Consider the following 21,156-nt stretch of genomic DNA (forward strand, 5'->3'; position numbering starts at 1 on the left):
GCGAATGAGATGTGTGGAATGTATACATTTCATATGAATGAGGACTCATTTGTAGTGGCTAACGTAGGTAAATACTGATATGTGAACTATGATTATGGTTGTTGTCAGCTATCATTCCAAATTTTCTCAAAGCCTGTGACAGTCACCCAAATAAATCTGGTTTGAAAGGTTGAATAATGATCATAGCTTTTGAGGCAGAATTTAAAATCAAAGATGTAAACAAGAAATAAATTCTCTTGTCTTTTATCAACTCATCTTAATGTTCCTTTTGTTGTTTTATGTCTTTTGGCCATATTTTGTTGTCTGCAGGATCATTTTTGTGTGATTGTTTTTCTGCATGATGATCATTATAGTATTTACAATGGCTACTGTTTTCATGTAAGTAGCCAAATTTTTTTAAGATGCAGAAGTTGAACATCAGTTTATCTATATTTTTTTCTGGAAAGACTGAATAATATCTGCCGTCAAGCATTTAATGGAATTAAAATAGCTCCTAGCTGATGTCATTGCAGCCTTGGGAAACTTGATTTTAATTCACTAACTACAGACTATATAAGGCTAGATAAATGTGCATTTTTATATCAAATGTATGTCTATAAAAAAGTGATGTAAATGTCAGTCCTTTAGAAAGTGGGCTCACTATTGCATGCATGTCAGTAATTCTAGAAAAAGTTTACATTTTTGCTGATATGTTCCTTATCAAACAATTGAATTCATTACATCCATTACATTGTTTATAAGTTGAATGAAGAAATGAAAAAAACTGTATACATGACAATTTTTTTTTTTGAAGGACTGAATCGCATATATGAGAAAGATGAGGGTGAAGCAGCCTGGGGAGAAACAGGAGATTACCCACTGTGGCAGGGACTGTGGAATAATAATGAGCCTGACTTTGAAGTGGGGGCCTGTGTGGCTGGGTCAAATAATAGCTTTTGGGCTGTTAAGAACTGTGATATGAAGCTGCCATTTATGTGCCAGTATCCTGCATGCCTACAGGGTAAGAAGTCAGATATTGTTATTGAGAATTAGTACATTATTGGTTTGAAGAACAGGGCTGAATGATCAGCATATATATATATATATATATATATATATATATATATATATATATATATATATATATATATATATATATATATATATATATATATATATATATGGTGCCACTTTGGCATTCAATAAGCTTTATATAGAAATTCATCCCATGGTGTAGTTGGACCTAAATGAAAATGGTGCCACTTTGGCATTACATATACTTTACATAGAAATTCATCCCATGCTGTAGTTGGACCTAAATGAAAATGGTGCCACTTTGGCATTACATATACTTTACATAGAAATTCATCCCATGCTGTAGTTGGACCTAAATGAAAATGGTGCCACTTTGGCATTACATATACTTTACATAGAAATTCATCCCATGCTGTAGTTGGACCTAAATGAAAATGGTGCCACTTTGGCATTACATATACTTTACATAGAAATTCATCCCATGCTGTAGTTGGACCTAAATGAAAATGGTGCCACTTTGGCATTACATATACTTTACATAGAAATTCATCCCATGCTGTAGTTGGACCTAAATGAAAATGGTGCCACTTTGGCATTACATATACTTTACATAGAAATTCATCCCATGCTGTAGTTGGACCTAAATGAAAATGGTGCCACTTTGGCATTACATATACTTTACATAGAAATTCATCCCATGCTGTAGTTGGACCTAAATGAAAATGGTGCCACTTTGGCATTACATATACTTTACATAGAAATTCATCCCATGCTGTAGTTGGACCTAAATGAAAATGGTGCCACTTTGGCATTACATATACTTTACATAGAAATTCATCCCATGCTGTAGTTGGACCAAAATGAAAATGGTGCCACTTTGGCATTACATATACTTTACATAGAAATTCATCCCATGCTGTAGTTGGACCTAAATGAAAATGGTGCCACTTTGGCATTACATATACTTTACATAGAAATTCATCCCATGCTGTAGTTGGACCTAAATGAAAATGGTGCCACTTTGGCATTACATATACTTTACATAGAAATTCATCCCATGCTGTAGTTGGACCTAAATGAAAATGGTGCCACTTTGGCATTACATATACTTTACATAGAAATTCATCCCATGGTGTAGTTGGACCTAAATGAAAATGGTGCCACTTTGGCATTACATATACTTTACATAGAAATTCATCCCATGCTGTAGTTGGACCAAAATGAAAATGGTGCCACTTTGGCATTACATATACTTTACATAGAAATTCATCCCATGGTGTAGTTGGACCTAATTGAAAATGGTGCCTCTCTGCATTCAATATAGTTTAGATAAAAATTCATCTCATGGTGACCGATCTGGTGGCCTAGTGGTTAGAGCATCTGCCTTGGATGCAGGACATCATGGGTTTGATCACCGGCTGAGTCATACCAAAGACTTACAAAAATGGTGCTAACAGCTGCCTCACTTGGCGCTCAGCATTATGAGGTTAGTGTTGTTAGGACTGGTCTGCCTGGTGTCAGGATAATGTGAATGGGTGTGACATCATGCTACATGTCTGTGGCATGATGCCCCAGTGCTAGACATCACTATAAACTGCCACACTGAAGACATTGTAGTGATATGACTGAAAAATTGTTAAAGCTACGTTCAAAATCCAATTCACACACACACACACACACACACTCATCCCATGGTGTAGTTGGACCTAAATGAAAATGGTGCCACTTTAGCATTCAGTAAGCTTTACATAAGAATTGGTCCCATGGTCTAGTTGGTCACATTGACCTTTGATTGTAAGGGTATGCATTTTCATGACTCGGACATATACATCAGCATATAAAAAAATTCATTAGATTACCTGAAGCATGAAGTAACAATCAAAGAAACCTGTTTTTGCAGTAAGAAAAAGTGTAGCCTTTATCAACATGCATCAAGCTTCATGAATCAAGGTGGGATAGTATTTAAAGATATTTTCCTTTCTAATTGTTTTGATGTCCTTTATATCCTGTTACAGAGGTTAAAATTATCAAAATTATCAAAATCATTGGAGTCTGAATGTACAAAATTATTGAAATAATTCTTGTCTAAATGTACAAAATTATTGAAATCATTCTTGTCTAAATGTACAAAATTATCAAAATCACTGGAGTCTGAATGTACAAAATTGTCAAAATTATTGAAATTACTCTAGCCAGAATGTAAAAAATTATTGAAATAACTCTAGTCTGAATGTACAAAATTATTGAAATCACTCTAGTCTGAATGTAAAAAATTATTGAAATCACTCTAGTCTGAATGTAAAAAAATATTGAAATCACTCTAGCTAATGAATGTATTTTCTGCATGATAATAAGTGTTTTCAATTAGCCTCTTGAGACTTCTGAAACTCTGCAGAGACCAGCTGTGCAATTAATATGTCAGTGTAAAAATGTCAGACATCTGCAGAATGTTTGCTGGCATTCACAACTTGTGTTTACAATAATCTCTCTCTCTCTCTCTCTCTCTCTCTCTCTCTCTCTCTCAATGTCAACACTGTCAATAGAAGTCATCAGCAGGTCTATCTACTTTTGTAGTACATACAACATCCATCATGTGTGCAGGACACTTAAGGCTCGTAGCTTCAACGTCAAACATTAAGGTTTGACACTGTCTTGTATTTATGGTATAAAACATCTAGATTTGACACTGACTGTTATATATTGTGTAAAACATTTAGTTTTAACACTGTCTTTTACATACAGTGTAAAACATTTAGTTTTAACACTGTCTTTTATATACAGTGTAAAACATTTAGTTTTAACACTGTCTTTTATATACAGTGTAAAACATTTAGTTTTGACCCTGTTTTGTAAATACAGTGTAAAACATTTAGTTTTGACCCTGTTTTGTAAATACAGTGTAAAACATTTAGATATAACAGTCTTTATGCAGTGTAAAACATTTAGATATAACAGTCTTTATGCAGTGTAAAACATTTACTTTTGACACTGTCTTGTATATGCAGTGTAAAGCATCTAGTTTTGACACTGTCTTGTATATGCAGTGTAAAGCATCTAGTTTTGACACTGTCTTGTATATGCAGTGTAAAGCATCTAGTTTTGACACTGTCTTGTACATGCAGTGTAAAGCATCTAGTTTTGACACTGTCTTGTATATGCAGTGTACAGGAACTAGTTTTGACACTGTCTTGTACATGCAGTGTAAAGCATCTAGTTTTGACACTGTCTTGTACATGCAGTGTAAAGCATCTAGTTTTGACACTGTCTTGTATATGCAGTGTAAAGCATCTAGTTTTAACACTGTCTTGTATATGCAGTGTAAAGCATCTGGTTTTGACACTGTCTTGTACATGCAGTGTAAAGCATCTAGTTTTGACACTGTCTTGTATATGCAGTGTAAAGCATCTAGTTTTAACACTGTCTTGTATATGCAGTGTAAAGTATCTAGTTTTGACTGTCTTGTACATGCAGTGTAAAGTATCTAGTTTTAACACTGTCTTGTATATGCAGTGTACAGGAACTAGTTTTGACACTGTCTTGTACATGCAGTGTAAAGCATCTAGTTTTGACACTGTCTTGTACATGCAGTGTACAAGAATCTAGTTTTAACACTGTCTTGTATATGCAGTGTAAAGCATCTAGTTTTAACACTGTCTTGTATATGCAGTGTAAAGCATCTGGTTTTGACACTGTCTTGTACATGCAGTGTAAAGCATCTAGTTTTGACACTGTCTTGTATATGCAGTGTAAAGCATCTAGTTTTGACACTGTCTTGTATATGCAATGTAAAGCATCTAGTTTTAACACTGTCTTGTATATGCAGTGTAAAGTATCTAGTTTTGACACTGTCTTGTACATGCAGTGTAAAGCATCTAGTTTTGACACTGTCTTGTATATGCAGTGTAAACATCTAGGTTGGACACTGTCTTGTATATAATGAGTGGTAATTTTCCAGAAACACTGAAATGTGCAAAGGTTACACCTATCTTTAAGAAAGGAGAAAAGGAGGATCCAGGAAATTACAGACCAATATCAATTCTACCTGTATTGTCAAAACTATTTGAAAAGCATTTAGCCATTCAGGTCTATACATTTTTCGAAACATACTCTCTATTTCATAAAGCACAATCAGGATTTAGAAAGTACCACTCATGCCAAACAGAACATACCAAATTAATTGATCTTTGGCTGAAGGAAATGGATAATGGACATATGACTGGGATTGTTTTCCTTGACTTCAAGAAAACCTTTGATCTTGTTGATCATGAAATTCTGCTGCAAAAGTTGAACTGTTACAGGTTTGACAATTCTTCTTCAAACTGGTTTAGATCATACCTAAACCAAAGGTATCAACAAGTAAGCATTGGCAATATTAGCTCTCAAACTCGCACTATTCATTCAGGAGTCCCTCAAGGCTCAGTTTTGGGCCCTCTCCTCTTCCTTATCTATATCAATGATCTACCATTAAATAATGAATCCACAAACACAGATTTGTTTGCAGATGATGCAACCTTGTATACATCTAGTTCTGATACTGAAGTTATCCAAATGAGATTAAACTCAGACCTTATTAGAGTTCAAAACTGTGCACAACAAAATAGGATGATAATTAATGAAGGTAAAACAAAATGTATGATTTTGGGGACATCACAAAAGCTACACAAGTCAGGGAACCCCAAACTATCTCTTGCAATAAATAATCATCCATTAGAAAATGTCAAACATGAAAGGCTTGTAGGTGTGTCTGTAGATAATAATTTATTATGGAATGACCATATTGATAAGCTTTGTAAAACACTGTCATCCAAAATTGCCCTTCTCAGCAGAATCAAGAAATATTTACCTATGGAAACTCGCAATCTATACTAGAAGTCATATATTCTTCCAACAATGGATTATTGTTCTAATGTATGGGGAAACTGTGCTAAATCTGAGCTTGACAGGATTTATAAACTTCAGAAACGAGCAGCACATGTAATTTTAGATGCATCTGTTGATCATCCCTCAAAAGCATTATTTACAGAACTCAAATGGTTCACAATATATGGCAGGATAGATTTTGACAAGGCATTTCTTTTATATAAATGCCTACATGGAACTGCACCAGAGTATCTTCAGGACTTATTTAGGCCTTTTTCAACACAATACCAGTTGAGATCAATATCACATGGAAACCTTCTAATACCAAAACCAAGAAGAGAGCAATTTAAAAAGAGTTTTCAATACTCTGGTACAGTTCTGTGGAACAAGCTTCCACTACATGTAAAATCTGCTGAAAATATTAGAGTATTTAAGAAGCGATATCATGAGCATGTATGTGTTTCTAATAGATAATGGAATTTAGTATTTTAATACTAAACATGTTAAAATAAACAGTAATTATTGCTATCTTCATATAACGTGCATAGTTATACTCTCCTTAAGAGGGCCTCAAGGGAGAATAGTCCTTGACTAATGAGTCACCCTGTGTAGATAAAGCATTATTATTATTATTATTATTATTAAAACATCCACTTTTTATGCTGTCTTGTATATGCAGTATAACAGCGTAAAACATCTTGTTTTGACACTGTCTTGTATATGCAGTGTAACAGTGTAAAACATCTAGTTTTGATGCTGTCTTGTATATGCAGTGTAATAGTGTAAAACATCTAGTTTTGACACTGCCTAGTATATGCAGTGTAATAGTGTAAAACATCTAGTTTTGATGCTGTCTTGTATATGCAGTGTAACAGTGTAAAACATCTAGTTTTGATGCTGTCTTGTATATGCAGTGTAATAGTGTAAAACATCTAGTTTTGACACTGCCTTGTATATGCAGTGTAACAGTGTAAAACACCTGGTTTTGATGCTGTCTTGTATATGCAGTGTAAAACATCTAGTTTTGACACTGTCTTGTATATGCAGTGTAATAGTGTAAAACATCTAGATTTGACACTGCCTTGTATATGCAGTGTAACTGTGTAAAACATCTAGTTTTGACACAGTCTTGTATATGCAGTGTAACAGTGTAAAACATCTGGTTTTGATGTCTTGTATATGCAGTGTAAAACATCTAGTTTTGACAATGTCTTGTATATGCAGTGTAACAGTGTAAAACATCTAGTTTTGACACTGCCTTGTATATGCAGTGTAACAGTGTGAAACATCTGGTTTTGATGCTGTCTTGTATATGCACTATACAAAATCTAGTTTTAACACTGTCTTGTATACGCAGTGGAAAACATCTAGTTTTGATGCTATCTTGTAAATGCAGTGTGTGAAATGTCTAGTTTTTATGCTCTTTTGTATACGCAATGTAAAAATTTAATTTTATCACTGTCTTGTATATAATAATAATAATAATAATGAGGACTTTGTATAGCACCTAATCTTTAGAAGCTCTAAGTGCTTTACAACATTAGACAATACCTATAAGATAAAAAACATATAATAATATTATTACAAAAACAAACACCATGAAATTAGAAAAACATTAAAAATTAAAAAAACATGCTGAGAATATTTAATGTAGGAAACACTATTAGGCCTTTAAGTTTATTCTTGCAGTCAAAATAAGTGAGTTTTGAGAGCCCTCTTGAATGTGATCTTTGTGTCTAAGTTCAGTGGGCAATTCATTCCATTCTGCTGGGCCCTGGTATGCAAAAGAAAGCTGCCCATATGCAGGGTAAAACATTTAGTTTTGACACTGTCTTGTATATACAGTTTAGAACATCTAGTTTTGACACTAGTTTGTCTCCAGCATGATGCCCTAGTGCTGGACATCACAGCTACTATAAAGTGCCACACAGGCATCATAGCAATATGACTGGAAAATTGTTAAAGCTATGTTAAAATTCCAAATCAATCACACACACACACACACACACATATGCATGCACACACAGACACACAAACACTCAGTGACAAAGTAACATGCATAGAAAGATGATCTTCCTTAAGAAAAAGTACTCTTTCATATTTTTGAGAACACCTAAAAGTAAACCTTGCCAGGTGTGTATGAAGCTGTCCCTCTTATAACCAGTGGGATAGTGATGGATGCCATGAAATTGTTTGAATGTTGTTTTGTCATTGCTACTTGAATTATTTTGTCCAAGTTTAGTTCTTGGCCAATTCTCATAATTAAGTGCGATCTATATTTTATTTTGTTTTGGCATAGTTATGACAGCCTTGTTGGAATATTCTTCAGTATACAGTCATTTTTATGAACAGCAATATAAAGAGGGAGCACTTTATCTCAGACTCTCTTGCAAGTACAGATCAAATAGGTCATTTACTGAGAGGCTGGCAATGCTCAGTTGATACCGTATACAACCAAATGTAAGTGTTTAGCAAGATTCTGACAAGGAGTACACTGATACTCATGATTCTAATAATACTGAATAAAAAAAGGACCATGAAAAGCTGTGAAGAGTGAGGAAGATTTGTTTAAGGTTTTAGGTTCATGTTAATAAATGCACATAAGAAATGGATGTTAGTGAGAGAGCTTATGTAAGATAAAAATTATACAGGTCACATTACTTTTCTGCAGGTGAATGCCTATGAAGCTGATTTACAACAAGTTGTAACTCATTAAAATTTCTGAAGGTCTCTTATACTTTTTGTTGACATCATCATTTTCTTTCTTAGGAATATTCTTGCAGTTCTTAAAATTTTAAGCAGCAATGTATTTTGGTTTTTGCCAGCCCTAGGTCCATTCATAAGTGCAACTCCAAGCCATTGGAGAGAGGTGAGGGGTGGCAGGAAGAGAAGGGTTGTTGTTGTTGTTGTTGTGGGATTTAACGCCATTTTTCAGCACGCGATAGGCTATATATGGCGGCCAGTATTAATGGTGGAGGAAGAACCCGGGAAAACGCCGGAAAGAACCACCGACCCACGAGAAGCTACTGGCAAGCTTTCTCACATACCCACATTGGCTGAATCCTAGACTCGAACCGCCGCAGACAGAGGTGAGATGGCAGTGATCCGTAACGAAGAGCGCTTTAGACCACTCGGCCACTCGGGGCCCCGAGAAGGGTTGTGAATTGTGAATCTAAGTTATGCAACTGCTTATTAGTGTTGTAACTTCACTGTATATTTTAATCACTTCAGCATATGTCTTAATATTTAAAAAAACTCTGGAATTTTGATGTGAATAAAATATGATGCCTTAGACCTGGGTCTAACTGGCCTGTGCAGAAATTTCACTAATTTAAGAGCATATTTCTTTGACCTAGCTTTTTAATGAGACCAAAGTTGCAACTATGCCATATTACTTGCTCAATTCCAGAGTTCATAGCATTACTTTACTTGACACTTAGGCAACAGTGATCATATTGGCAGCATGATGTAATAACTGCATCATTTCAAGCTGTGCATTATAGCATGATGTAATAACTGCATCATTTCAAGCTGTGCATTATATCGTGATGTAATAACTGCATCATTTCAAACTGTGCATTATAGCATGATGTAATAACTGCATCATTTCAAACTGTGCATTATATCATGATGTAATAACTGCATCATTTCAAACTGTGCATTATATCATGATGTAATAACTGCATCATTTCAAACTGTGCATTATAGCATGATGTAATAACTGCATCATTTCAAGCTGTGCATTATATCATGATGTAATAACTGCATCATTTCAAACTGTGCATTATATCATGATGCAATAACTGCATCATTTCAAACTGTGCATTATATCATGATGTAATAACTGCATCATTTCAAACTGTGCATTATATCATGATGTAATAACTGCATCATTTCAAACTGTGCAGTAAGCTATGATTTGATGAAAGTTGACATCTTAAGTATAATATGTAGAAATTCTTCGTAACTTCTAATGTTATAATGGAATTTGTGGTCTAGGGAATTGGTCATAAGACATACAATGCCAACCAAAAAGCTGAGTATTGTGAATTATGTGGGCACAAGAAATTTAGTTCTAGTAAATTTAAATAAAATTTAGAATGTGAAATGTTTTAAAGATGAAAATATTCTGATATGTTTGTGTTGGTAACTTCCAGGTCAAGGTCATTGTGTGTATATCCTCCATTGTTTATTTGCCAAACATTTTATGCAGGTTATTTCCGATGTGAAAATGGACATGGTTGTCTGAATCCCAGGTGGAAGTGTGATGGGGAGAATGACTGTGGAGACAACTCTGATGAGAAGAACTGCCGTAAGTTTTTGTTGAATAGCTTCATTAGTCAGTAATTGGACAGTGGTAGTGGACTGAAAGTTTCATTAACAATCATCATGGTAATTAGGAAAATTAAAAGATTTATCAGTTGTTACTGTCATGAAAGTAGAATGTACTATAATTATTCTGATTTTGTGAATATGGAAAGTACAATAATTATTCTAATGTCATGAATATGGAAAGTATCATAATTATTCTAATGTCATGAATATGGAAAGTGCCATAATTATTCTAATGTCATAAATATGGAAAGTATAATTATTCTAATGTAATGATTATGGAAAGTATGAGATTATTGTAATATCCTGCATTCTCCAGGCTGTTGAGAGGTCTACTAGGTGCTTGCCCTTACATATCACTCACACATCTCACCTGTCTGACTACCAACATGGGTATGTGAGTAATTATTTCAGTAGCTTCCCATTGGTTGGTTGATCTTCATGGGGTTCTTCCTCCACCAAATATACTGGCTGACCTGTGCTGAAAAATTTCATTAAACCTCACAAAACAAAGCAGACAAAAACTTTACTGCCATGAAAGTCTCATTCTTGAATACATTAACATTCAAAGATGTGATCTTTTTTATGTGAGAAAGACTACTTGAATTTAAACTGTTGTATGTTTATTTTGATTTTGCAAGTAAAATTATTTGCTTTTATCTTTTTGGGATCCCCAAATATAGCTTGTAAAAAATATTTATGCACTGATTTGTAGAAAACAAAAATAACTTAAAAGATCCATCATATTTGTTGCAAACAGTAAATTATCTTGAGTTCTGGATAAGACTTGATTGGAATGCCTCTCAGGTCATGCTATATTTGTGTTCAGGTTGGCTTCCTTAACAGTGGCTTGGCTTTAACAACATTTAAAATGGAAAACATCTTTCAGCTTCTCTCTACAAAAGCCAGTTTGGTAAAACTCAGTAGGAATGTTTGTTAGCAATCACTATAAAAATTCTTCCCAGTCTGGCTTCATGGTGTGGCTTCCATGGCAACTGGTTGGGAAACCTTTTTTAAGCTTATTCTCCAGAACAACTAAGCCAATATTGATAAAACTTTGAAGGAATGTTTTATAGGACATACTTTTTCAAATTATGTCTGGATAGGATCCCCTAGCAACAATGTTGCTTCCACAGCAACCAAATGGAGAACCATTTTTATTTTCTTCTCAGGAAAAGCTAGTTTTGATCATGATTCAGAGGAATGTTTGTGGAGAGTGCTGTATTAAAATTTTGTGTCAGTGGTTGTTACCTTACTTACACTACCTCAGTCAACCTATTTCAATATCTCTAGAATGGCTGAGCCAGGTTACCATCAAAAGCTAGGAATATTTCTTTGAATATGCTCTGTCAAAGTTGTCTTGTTTTGTTGTTTCCATTGCAACCAGGTGAAGAATTTACAATGGATACTTAAATCCCATCAGGTATTACTATTAATTATTTTTAAAAAACACTATAATTGAAAAACTTTTTCACCAATATTGGCCTTAATATATTGTACTAAATGTGGTAGGTAGAGTTCTAACAATAGCACAGTTCATATTCATACAAATTTCTTAAAGTAGTACCATTTTCAGCCAATAGATGCAAATTATGACACGATGTATTTGAACCAAAGGCATCTGCAATATGGCCACATTTACCTTCTAAACCAATGTTTGCCAGGTGAGAAATATCAGGTCAACTTGGAACTCTTGTCACTAATAATTCTGATCTGTCAAGATTATGGCTGCCATTATTATAAACCTTGAACTAACTCCATGTGGATCGGTGGTTCATCCTGGATTCTTTTTCTACCAAATATACTGGATGCCATGTATAGCTTGTCATGTGCTGAAAGATGGCATTAAAATCCACAAAACTTGTAACTTGCCCTAGGTTTTGAAAGACTACTGGTGAGGGATCAATCCTCGGCTGCTAACAAGGGAGGAAGAACACCTTACAGAGAGTAATGCCTTCCACTTAGGGATGGTGGTATCCTATCAAGGTCCATATCCCAGTGACTCAATCATGTTTTGCAGAGATTGAAGGAGCAGTGATCTTTATTACCATGTCCATCAGATCTTCATTGCTAGACTGGTCTTGGACTAGCTGCCTGTAACTAGGCATAACTAGCTAGTCACCATCAGCAAGCACTAGTAACCCACCAGTCACAGCATTTTGATTGTTGGTCAGGGAAAAATAACTGAGTCAATCCCACCTCCTCTATGTTCCACCTCTGTCTGTAATATGTTTCTGTTTAACTCTGATGAGTATAATGGTTGGACTTATAATACCACTGAGGAGGATTGGATTGGAATCCCCTCCAGCTCTTGTTTTTTTGGGTATGTGGCTACCACCTTTTAAAGTGAGTCTTCCTTACCGCCCCCTGCCCCCCAGCACCATGGTTTTAAGTCAGAGCAGATGTGACAGACCCTGGATCTGCACCATCCCTTATGGGCCTTGGCCAGCAAAATCAAGAGGTGGGGGAACTATTTACCCCTTAGTGATCCCATTCTTTTTGGCAGATTGCTAGTACAGTTAGTCCCATCACCATCCATGAGCAACTTCAGGATGATGGGAACCCTATTTTGATGTTTCCATTTTTGGAGAGATACTAGGATGGAAAGTCCTGTCTTGCCTCAGGAGAGGGTTGAGGACAATGATGTAGTTTCCTCCAATGAGTTCTCAGAGGAACCAGTGGGTATTTTCATTTCACCTCTGTTGTGGTCCCCTGCACATCCCACCTGTTATGTCAGGTGTTGGAGGAGGAGGAATACTGGACTTGTATCCTAACTTCACCTGACTTGTATCCTAAACCTTACTTTTCCGAGGATAAAAAGATACTCTCCAATCTATAGAGTCTTTCTAAATTAAGGGCAGAGGGACACACCCTTGTTTGGGATGGTGCAGTGAAGAGGGTGCAAAATGACTGGGCTCCAGTTTTCTGTTTCTATCTTTAGATCTTTCTGGTGTCAAAACAAAGGCTAAATGTTTCAGCTCATTATTGACCTTTCTGTCTTAAATAGATTTCTTCAGAAGAATGCTTCATTACATATACTACTGCCTTGGTCAGGAATGTCATGTGACCCTGCAAACGGGCAGTTTCCATCTATCTTTAGGGTATGTACCTTCATATCCCCATTTTACGTCAACAAAGGAAATATGTTTTTTCTTTCGATGAGATTTTTTAAATCAATTTTGAGATTTCCATTAGGCCATGCCTGTGCTCCCAATGTATTTATCAGTGTAAATGGTGTGATAGCTGTCCACTTGAAGTTGCTAGGGATTTGTATCCTCCAGTATTTTGTTGATTGGTTGATGCACATTGTTGTCAGAGATTCTTTTAAAGACCCTTCCTCTGTTGGACAATGATGAACTGTATCAGTCTTATCCCAAATCTAGGAAGTCAGATCTCATTTCTTGTCATCTCAGTCTTATCCCAAATCTAGGAAGTCAGATCTCATTTCTTGTCATGAACTGTCTCAGTCTTATCCCAAATCTAGAAAGTCAGATCTCATTTCTTGTCATGAACTGTCTCAGTCTTATCCCAAATCTAGGAAGTCAGATCTCATTTCTTGTCATGGCACTGTCTTTGTGGGTATGAATATGGCCATCAGTCTTGGAAGGATTTGTATTCCTCCAGTAAGGATGAACAAAATAGAGAGACATTACTTGTACCCTATCCAGTTACTGCTTCTTGCAGACTAGTGACTATACAAAGACACTCTATGGACTCTGTTCCATGGAGACCTGATTTTCAATACCATCTGTCTTGGTGGCTAATTGTGCTTGTTTTGTTTTACCAGTGTCTTCATTAACACCCCAAGACACCACTGATGCAACAGATTCAGAATATTAGATGGAGCCAGATTTAGTTCTTAAGGATTTGGTACCAAAAAGAAGCGACTCTTCATAAAACAACTTGGAAATGTGGCACTGATTTCCAGCCTTATAGGGTGTTTCAGCCTATAATGCATCACTGTGTTATGGTTGCTTTATCAGTTATAGTGCACCTCAGATATCAAGATAGTACACATGTGCCTACTCTTTTTGTGGAAGGCTGCCCATTAGAGGAGCTCAGTCTCTGAGACTGCCATATTCTGTGCAATATCCTAGCAGATAATCATTCCAGGTAAGAACATGAGGTCCTCATGGAATAGTCTCAGCACCAATTGATAGTAGAGTCACTTTTCTAACTGAATTGGATTAGATGTCATACCATTCAATGCCAATCGGGATTTACAAAGATTGAAAGTGTTCCTATACTGCCCTTTGTAATTAGTCCATGGCAGCCATCTCCCATACAGCTCTTTGTAATTAGTCCATGGCAGCCATCAGCTTGCTAGCTTCACAGAAACAAGTTAGTGTATATGTACAGGGTAGTGTAGACCAACAAGTTTGTCTCTGCCACTTTTTATCTATCTACATTACTTGTGACTATCACATTATTGTCTGATAAATGAAAAAAGAGGCAAAACACAATTTCTTGCTCTGATAGGAATGGTTGCTAAGTGACACTACTTATTACAGGGACCATCTTAATGTCTAATTTTTAACTCTCATGGTGCATTAAAAATGGACATGTTCATAATAAGTGATATAATAGATGTTTGAATACAAATGTCTGATTTAAATATATGCCAAAAAGTTTTCTCATTAAAATATTTGAATATTCATTTCAGCACTATCACCATCTTGATTTTAGCTTTACCAGTCTTCTTAGATGAAGAGCATTAGCATATGCCATGTGAAACCATCTTTGCTACTTAAGGATTGTCGATTAATTGCATTCCACTTGTGGCATATGTAGGTAGCTGAACCAGTGTTTAAAAAAAGTGTCATGTTGTAGATGAAAGAGTTACTGCCTGTAACAAGTGAAATCAGTTGACCAATGATAGTTCATTGCACCTGAATTGAGGCAGCTGTACACATAATTAGTTGACTAATGATAGTTCATTGCACCTGAATTGAGGCAGCTGTACACATAATTATTCCTCTAATTAGTTGAATAACCAGACTGTAACCCTTTACATGAGCTTGTCTTGTCTATTTCAGCTCTCCAATGCCACTTTCTTGTAACTACTCGAGGAAGAATATCAGACAGATTCCAAGTATCCGGCATTAATAATAACAGTGAATGTGTTTGGACTATTGAAGCACCAGTTGGCAAGAGGATCAAAATAAATGTAAGAATTAGGCTCATACTTGGAATTTAAAACAAAATCCCAGTTTACAATATCAATACAATTTTTGCTTCTGTAAGTAAATCAGTATATAATTTTATTAAATTCATTTTGTTGTTTTTTAATTACTTCAATCACCAGAAACTTGTTTTGCTAAAACATTTAATAGCTCTGAAAATGGACATGCAAGGGTGATACAAGATTCTGAATGTCTTGCTTGATGATGTCTATTCATCTATTATGTCATACATAGGATGACTCAGCTGGTTTTTTTCTTCCAAACCATGAAAAATATTACAAAGGAATTAGTCCTCATTAAAATGACATAGTTGTAGATAATTAGCTGTTATAAGAGTTACAGTCCTCATTTAAATAGCATGGTAATTAGTTAAGGATGATTACTTGTTATGCAAAATACAGCCAGTTCTTATTAAAGTGACAGTAATCAGTAGTTGATTACATGATACACTAAATATAGCCATTTCTCATTAAAATGACAGTAATCTGTAGATGATTACTTGATATGCTAAATACAGCCATTTCTCATTAAAATGACAGTAATCCATAGATGATTACTTGATACAATACATACAGACATTTCTCATTAAAATGACAGTAATCTGTAGATGATTACTTGTTACACTAAATACAGCCATTTATGATGAAAATGACAGTAATCTGTAGATGATTTAAGAGTTTAATTTTTTTCTGAGTTTATTGTGGTATAAACTGTCAGTTGCTGAATCACAGAGCAAACAACATAATGTCAAGGTCATTATGTAAGTTGGTGTTGATTAACAGCTTAGCTTACCTACAGGTGTTACTTCAAAATGAAATCAAGACTATCGGTAAATGGTTAAAATTACATAGTAATCTGTAGATGATTACTTGATACACTAAATACAGCCAGTTCTCATTAAAATGACCCAGTAAGCCTGTTACTACCTGTGGTAACATACAGAGTCAAACTTGTGTTGACCAGTAATCATGGGAAGGAAAAAAATTGTCACTTTAAGTGGGTGGGTGGGTGCTTACAAATTCAGGCACTTCATCATGATACAGGCATTCCTGTGATTTTTATTTACCATAAACAAAATACCTTTTGGATATATTTCCAGAGAATAATTTCTGATATATTGTTAATTGATGTTAGCAGCTGAAAATCAGACATATGAGGTGTCAACTTTGTTAATTCTGATTGGTTCTGTCTTGTTGAAGATTTGACACATATAATAACTGTCAATTTAGTTTTATCACAATGGTGACATCTTATATGTTGATTTTCAAATGGTCACATTGACAATAAATAATAAATTTTCCACTGCAAATAAAATATAAGTGTAATGTAGGTAACAATTATTTTTCACTTGGGTGTTAAATGTGATAGAAATTACTTGAATGGCTGAATTTTGGTGATATAACTTTAACACATGTTTATTTCTACAAAAATGTTGTTCTGTAGGGTCATCTCAGATGTTGCTGTTTAAAACAAGTGGTTGCTTATAAGATATGACATTTAAAGCTGGTTCAGCTCTCCTGTTATTCACCAATCTTTTTTTGCAGGGTACCAATTTTATTATCACACCACTCATTATCATTATCATCAGTAGCAGTTTTCAGTGGTCATGCACCACTTATTATCATTGTTGCCAATAGCAGTTTTCAGTGGTCTTACACCACTCATTATCATTGTCATCAATAGCAGTTTTCAGTGGTCTTACACCACTCATTATCATTGTCATCAATATTAGTTTTCAGTGGTCTTACACCACTCATTATCATTGTTGCCAATAGCAGTTTTCAGTGGTCATACACCACTCATTATCATTGTCATCAGTAGCAGTTTTCAGTGGTCTTACATGATTCATTATCATTATCATTAGTAGCAGTTTTCAGTGGTCATACACCACTCATTATCATTGTCATCAATATCAGTTTTCAGTGGTCTTACACCACTCATATCATTGTCAGCAATAGCAGTTTTCAGTGGTCTTACATGATTCATTATCATTATCATCAATAGCAGTTTTCAGTGGTCATAAACCACTCATTATCATTGTCATCAATATTAGTTTTCAATGGTCTTACACCACTCATTATCATTGTCATCAATAGCAGTTTCAATGGCCTTGCACAATTCATTATTATTGCCATCAATAGCAGTTTTCAGTGGTCATACACCACTCATTATCATTGTCATCAATAGCAGTTTTCAGGGATCTTACACCACTCATTATCATTGCCATCAATAGCAGTTTTTAGTGGTCATACACCACTCATTATCATTGTCATCAATAGCAGTTTTCAGTGGTCTTACACCACTCATTATCATTGTCACCAAGAGCAGTTTTCAGTGGTCATACACCACTCATTATCATTGTCATCAGTAGTAGTTTTCAGTGGTCTTACATGATTCATTATCAATATCATCGATATCAGTTTTCAGTGGTCATACACCACTCATTATTATTGTCATCAATATCAGTTTTCAGTGGTCTTACACCACTCATATCATTGTCAGCAATAGCAGTTTTCAGTGGTCTTACATGATTCATTATCAATATCATCAATATCAGTTTTCAGTGGTCATACACCACTCATTATCATTGTCATCAGTATCAGTTTTCAATGGTCTTACACCACTCATTATCATTGTCATCAATAGCAGTTTCAATGGACTTACACAATTCATTATTATTATCATCAATAGCAGTTTTCAGTGCTTATGCACCACTCATTATCAATGCCATCAATAGTAGTTTTCAGTGGTCTTACACCACACATTATCATTATCATCAGTAGCAATTTTTATTGGTCATACACCACTCATTGTCATTATCATCAATAGCAGTTTTCATTGGTCTTACACCACTCATTATCGTTATCATCAGTAGCAGTTTTCAGTGGTCATCCACCACTCATTATCATTATCATCAAAAGCAGTTTTCAGTGGTCTTACACTACTCATTATAATTATCATCAATAGCAGTTTTCATTGGTCATACACCGCTCATCATTATCATTAATAGCAGTTTTCTGTGATCATACACCACTCATTATTATACATTATTATAAATAGTGTGTTTGGTGGTCTTGCACCACTTGTTATCATCAGTACCATATCTAAGCAAATAGTTCAGTGTTGGCAATGAGCAGATGGACTCACCCTAGAAAAGGAGTCACCTGTGACAGGTCACTTACTGTTGGCTGGTCATAGACCATTTACTGGATACCAGTCACTGGACATTGGGATTCAGGCATCAGGCTTTGAGTACTGGTCTCTGGTCAAAAGCACACCTTCTGCAAGAGACCCCCTCTCACCAAGCTATCAATCAACTCCCCTGGGGACAGGGCATCTATGTACATGCACTGGATGAGGGAAGGGAATCAGATTGGCATCCTCCCTCCTTTCCTCTGATCCCTCTTAATTCTTACAGAATGTGGGACATCCATTTCTGGGCAGTGAATTGCCCTTCCTTTTTCTCTGCCATGGACACCAGAGTTTTGTCTTGATAACAGTGCTGATGTTGTGAGTTGTAGACTAACATCACCTGTTTTTATGGAGAGAAAGAGGAAGGAAGGTGGGTGAGTCTTCTTCCCTTTGATGCTTGAGAAGCATTCTCATTCTTCTGCCTAAGGTCAGTCTCATTGCTCTGCATGTGGTGTTAACAGATGAACATACCTCCACAAAAGAGTGACATGAGGTTAGAATATTCTGCCTGTATATGGAGCAGGATGAGGAGATCATGTCTGCATTAGTGGACTCTAATGAGTTTGCTGAAGAACAGGCCAAGATGGTGTCTCCTTCCCACCTCTCACTCATCAACTCTTGCAATGGATGATGATGACAAGATCTGGTCCTTTGATAAATTCTTAGGGACTGCCTCATGCCCAGATCCTGTTTGTTTCTCATCAGCTATGATTTGTAAGACCAGGAGTTCACTGGACAGTGTAAGGGGTGGTCTGTTGCCCCCTCTATGATAACTCCACCTTAGATGCTGCAGCATTGTAAGTTGGGATTTCCACACATGCCTGAGCTTACCTTCCACTTAAGATACTGGAGGCACTGGAACTTAAGGCTGGGCTGCTCATCACCATAGCCTTGCATTCTCAGCAAGCCTTGCATTCTCTGCAGCCTCCTCCAATCATGTGATGGAGGAATATCTGTCTTCAGCTGCATTTGCTAGCTCTAGTTGTCAAAACGCTTACTAATGCCTTTTCAATATCCATGTGCTGTCAAAGGAGCTGCTCCATCTCCACTGGGAAGTTGATCCAAACACTGATAAAGTCTTTAACATGTTGCTAGATAACAATAAGAACCTTCATCAGACTGCTTCCTTGGAGGAAGAGTCCCTCATTTGAGATCTTCTTCACTCCATGGCAACTCAGCACCTGAAGGACAAATAACACAGGTCCCTCACATCTCTTCCTGGATCATTGAAAACAGCCAGAAAGCATGTTCATCCAAATTGCCACATGTGACCTTCAGCAAAGTTTATTAAAGGTATGCAGACCCACTGTTGGAAGCAACTCAACTTAGCCTAACCTCTAGCCCATATATAGATATATGAAGTCACTGGAAAGACTCAGGGAGGAAGTTTACAAAGCCCACTTCAGTTCCTAAGAATGGGGATGGTGGTTAGTTGGCAGGCAGCCCAAGGGAGTCATTCCCTCTTCTGCCATGCATCCATCCTCCCAGAATTTCAGTTGGTGCTTGGCTAGTTCTTTTTTTCATTTGTCTAGTCAAGCATAACAGGCAGTTGATGGGTCCTCTCAGTAATAAAGAAAGGATACCAGCTTGATTTCTGGAAAAGTCTTCCTCAGGCAAGGAGACCCATGCTTTCCCACCATTCAAATCTGCTGCAATTAAGAAAAGAGGTGCATAGGCTTCTATAGAAGGATGCAGGGTGTTAAATGAGCATTCTCCTGTAATCTGCTCCTGGATTTTCTTGGATTCCCAAAAAGGGTGGAAAATTTTGGTTGATTATCAGTCTGTCTGCCTGAAACAAGTTTTTTGCAGAGGTACCATTAAAGATGGAGACTACAGGTTCAGTAGGGAATTCCATAAGACGCAGCAACCATTGACCTTGAGAATGTTTATCTTCACATCCCAGTTTTTCCTCTGTAAGCAATACAGTAGTGACAGGTATGTATTAAAGCAATACAGTAGTGACAGGTATGTATTACATCATTAAAATCAGTTTTACCCACCACAAAAACCCTTTTCCAAATTCATGACTGAATGCAGAATTCTGAAATTCAACTTGTTTCAGTATGGTGAAAAGCAATTTCAACAGCCCATAATGACATGAAAATACAACATCATGATAGTGCAGTATCCAGAATAACTGTGAATTACATTGCAGTGTTCTTTCTAGGAACATGGGTTTGTGAGAATCCCACAGTTTATTTTCAATGAACCAATGTGCCTTAAGTCGCACAGTTTGATTGATACTGGTGCAGATTTTGCTTTTGGATGTGGATATATTTTTTGGGTAAATCAAAAAAAAGGGAAGAGTTAGGACAAAGCAATATATATTTCTGCTCTTAATTCATGTAGTGAAGTCTTCCAACAAGAACCTCTTCCCCCTACTCCAATGCTGGTAATAATCATCAACCAAAATAATTGGCTCATTGGGGCCTTTTGTTCAGACATAAATTTCACTAATCTTTCAAACTTCAAACTATTTAACCCTTTTCCAGAATAAAAATGTGCTCATAATACACTCCCTATGTCTGAAAAATGTACAGAAAGCAAATGTTTTTCTTGCAGATACATGAACGGT

The 21,156-nt window shown here is 36.0% G+C and overlaps 1 protein-coding gene across 1 annotated transcript in view; it reads left to right on the plus strand.

The window, feature by feature from the left end:
• LOC149806279 (CUB and sushi domain-containing protein 1-like) overlaps positions 1-21,156 on the plus strand; it is a 155,017-nt gene that overhangs the window by 17,820 nt on the left and 116,041 nt on the right. Inside the window, exons 5-7 of the mRNA XM_089935547.1 lie at positions 794-1,000; positions 10,088-10,186; positions 15,243-15,373. Coding sequence (XP_089791673.1) covers positions 794-1,000; positions 10,088-10,186; positions 15,243-15,373 — 437 coding nt within the window. The remainder of the gene's footprint in view (positions 1-793; positions 1,001-10,087; positions 10,187-15,242; positions 15,374-21,156) is intronic.

The sequence above is a fragment of the Sinohyriopsis cumingii genome, chromosome 2, assembly GCF_028554795.1.
Source record: "Sinohyriopsis cumingii isolate HCF-2022 chromosome 2, ASM2855479v2, whole genome shotgun sequence".
Lineage (NCBI taxonomy): Eukaryota > Metazoa > Mollusca > Bivalvia > Unionida > Unionidae > Sinohyriopsis > Sinohyriopsis cumingii.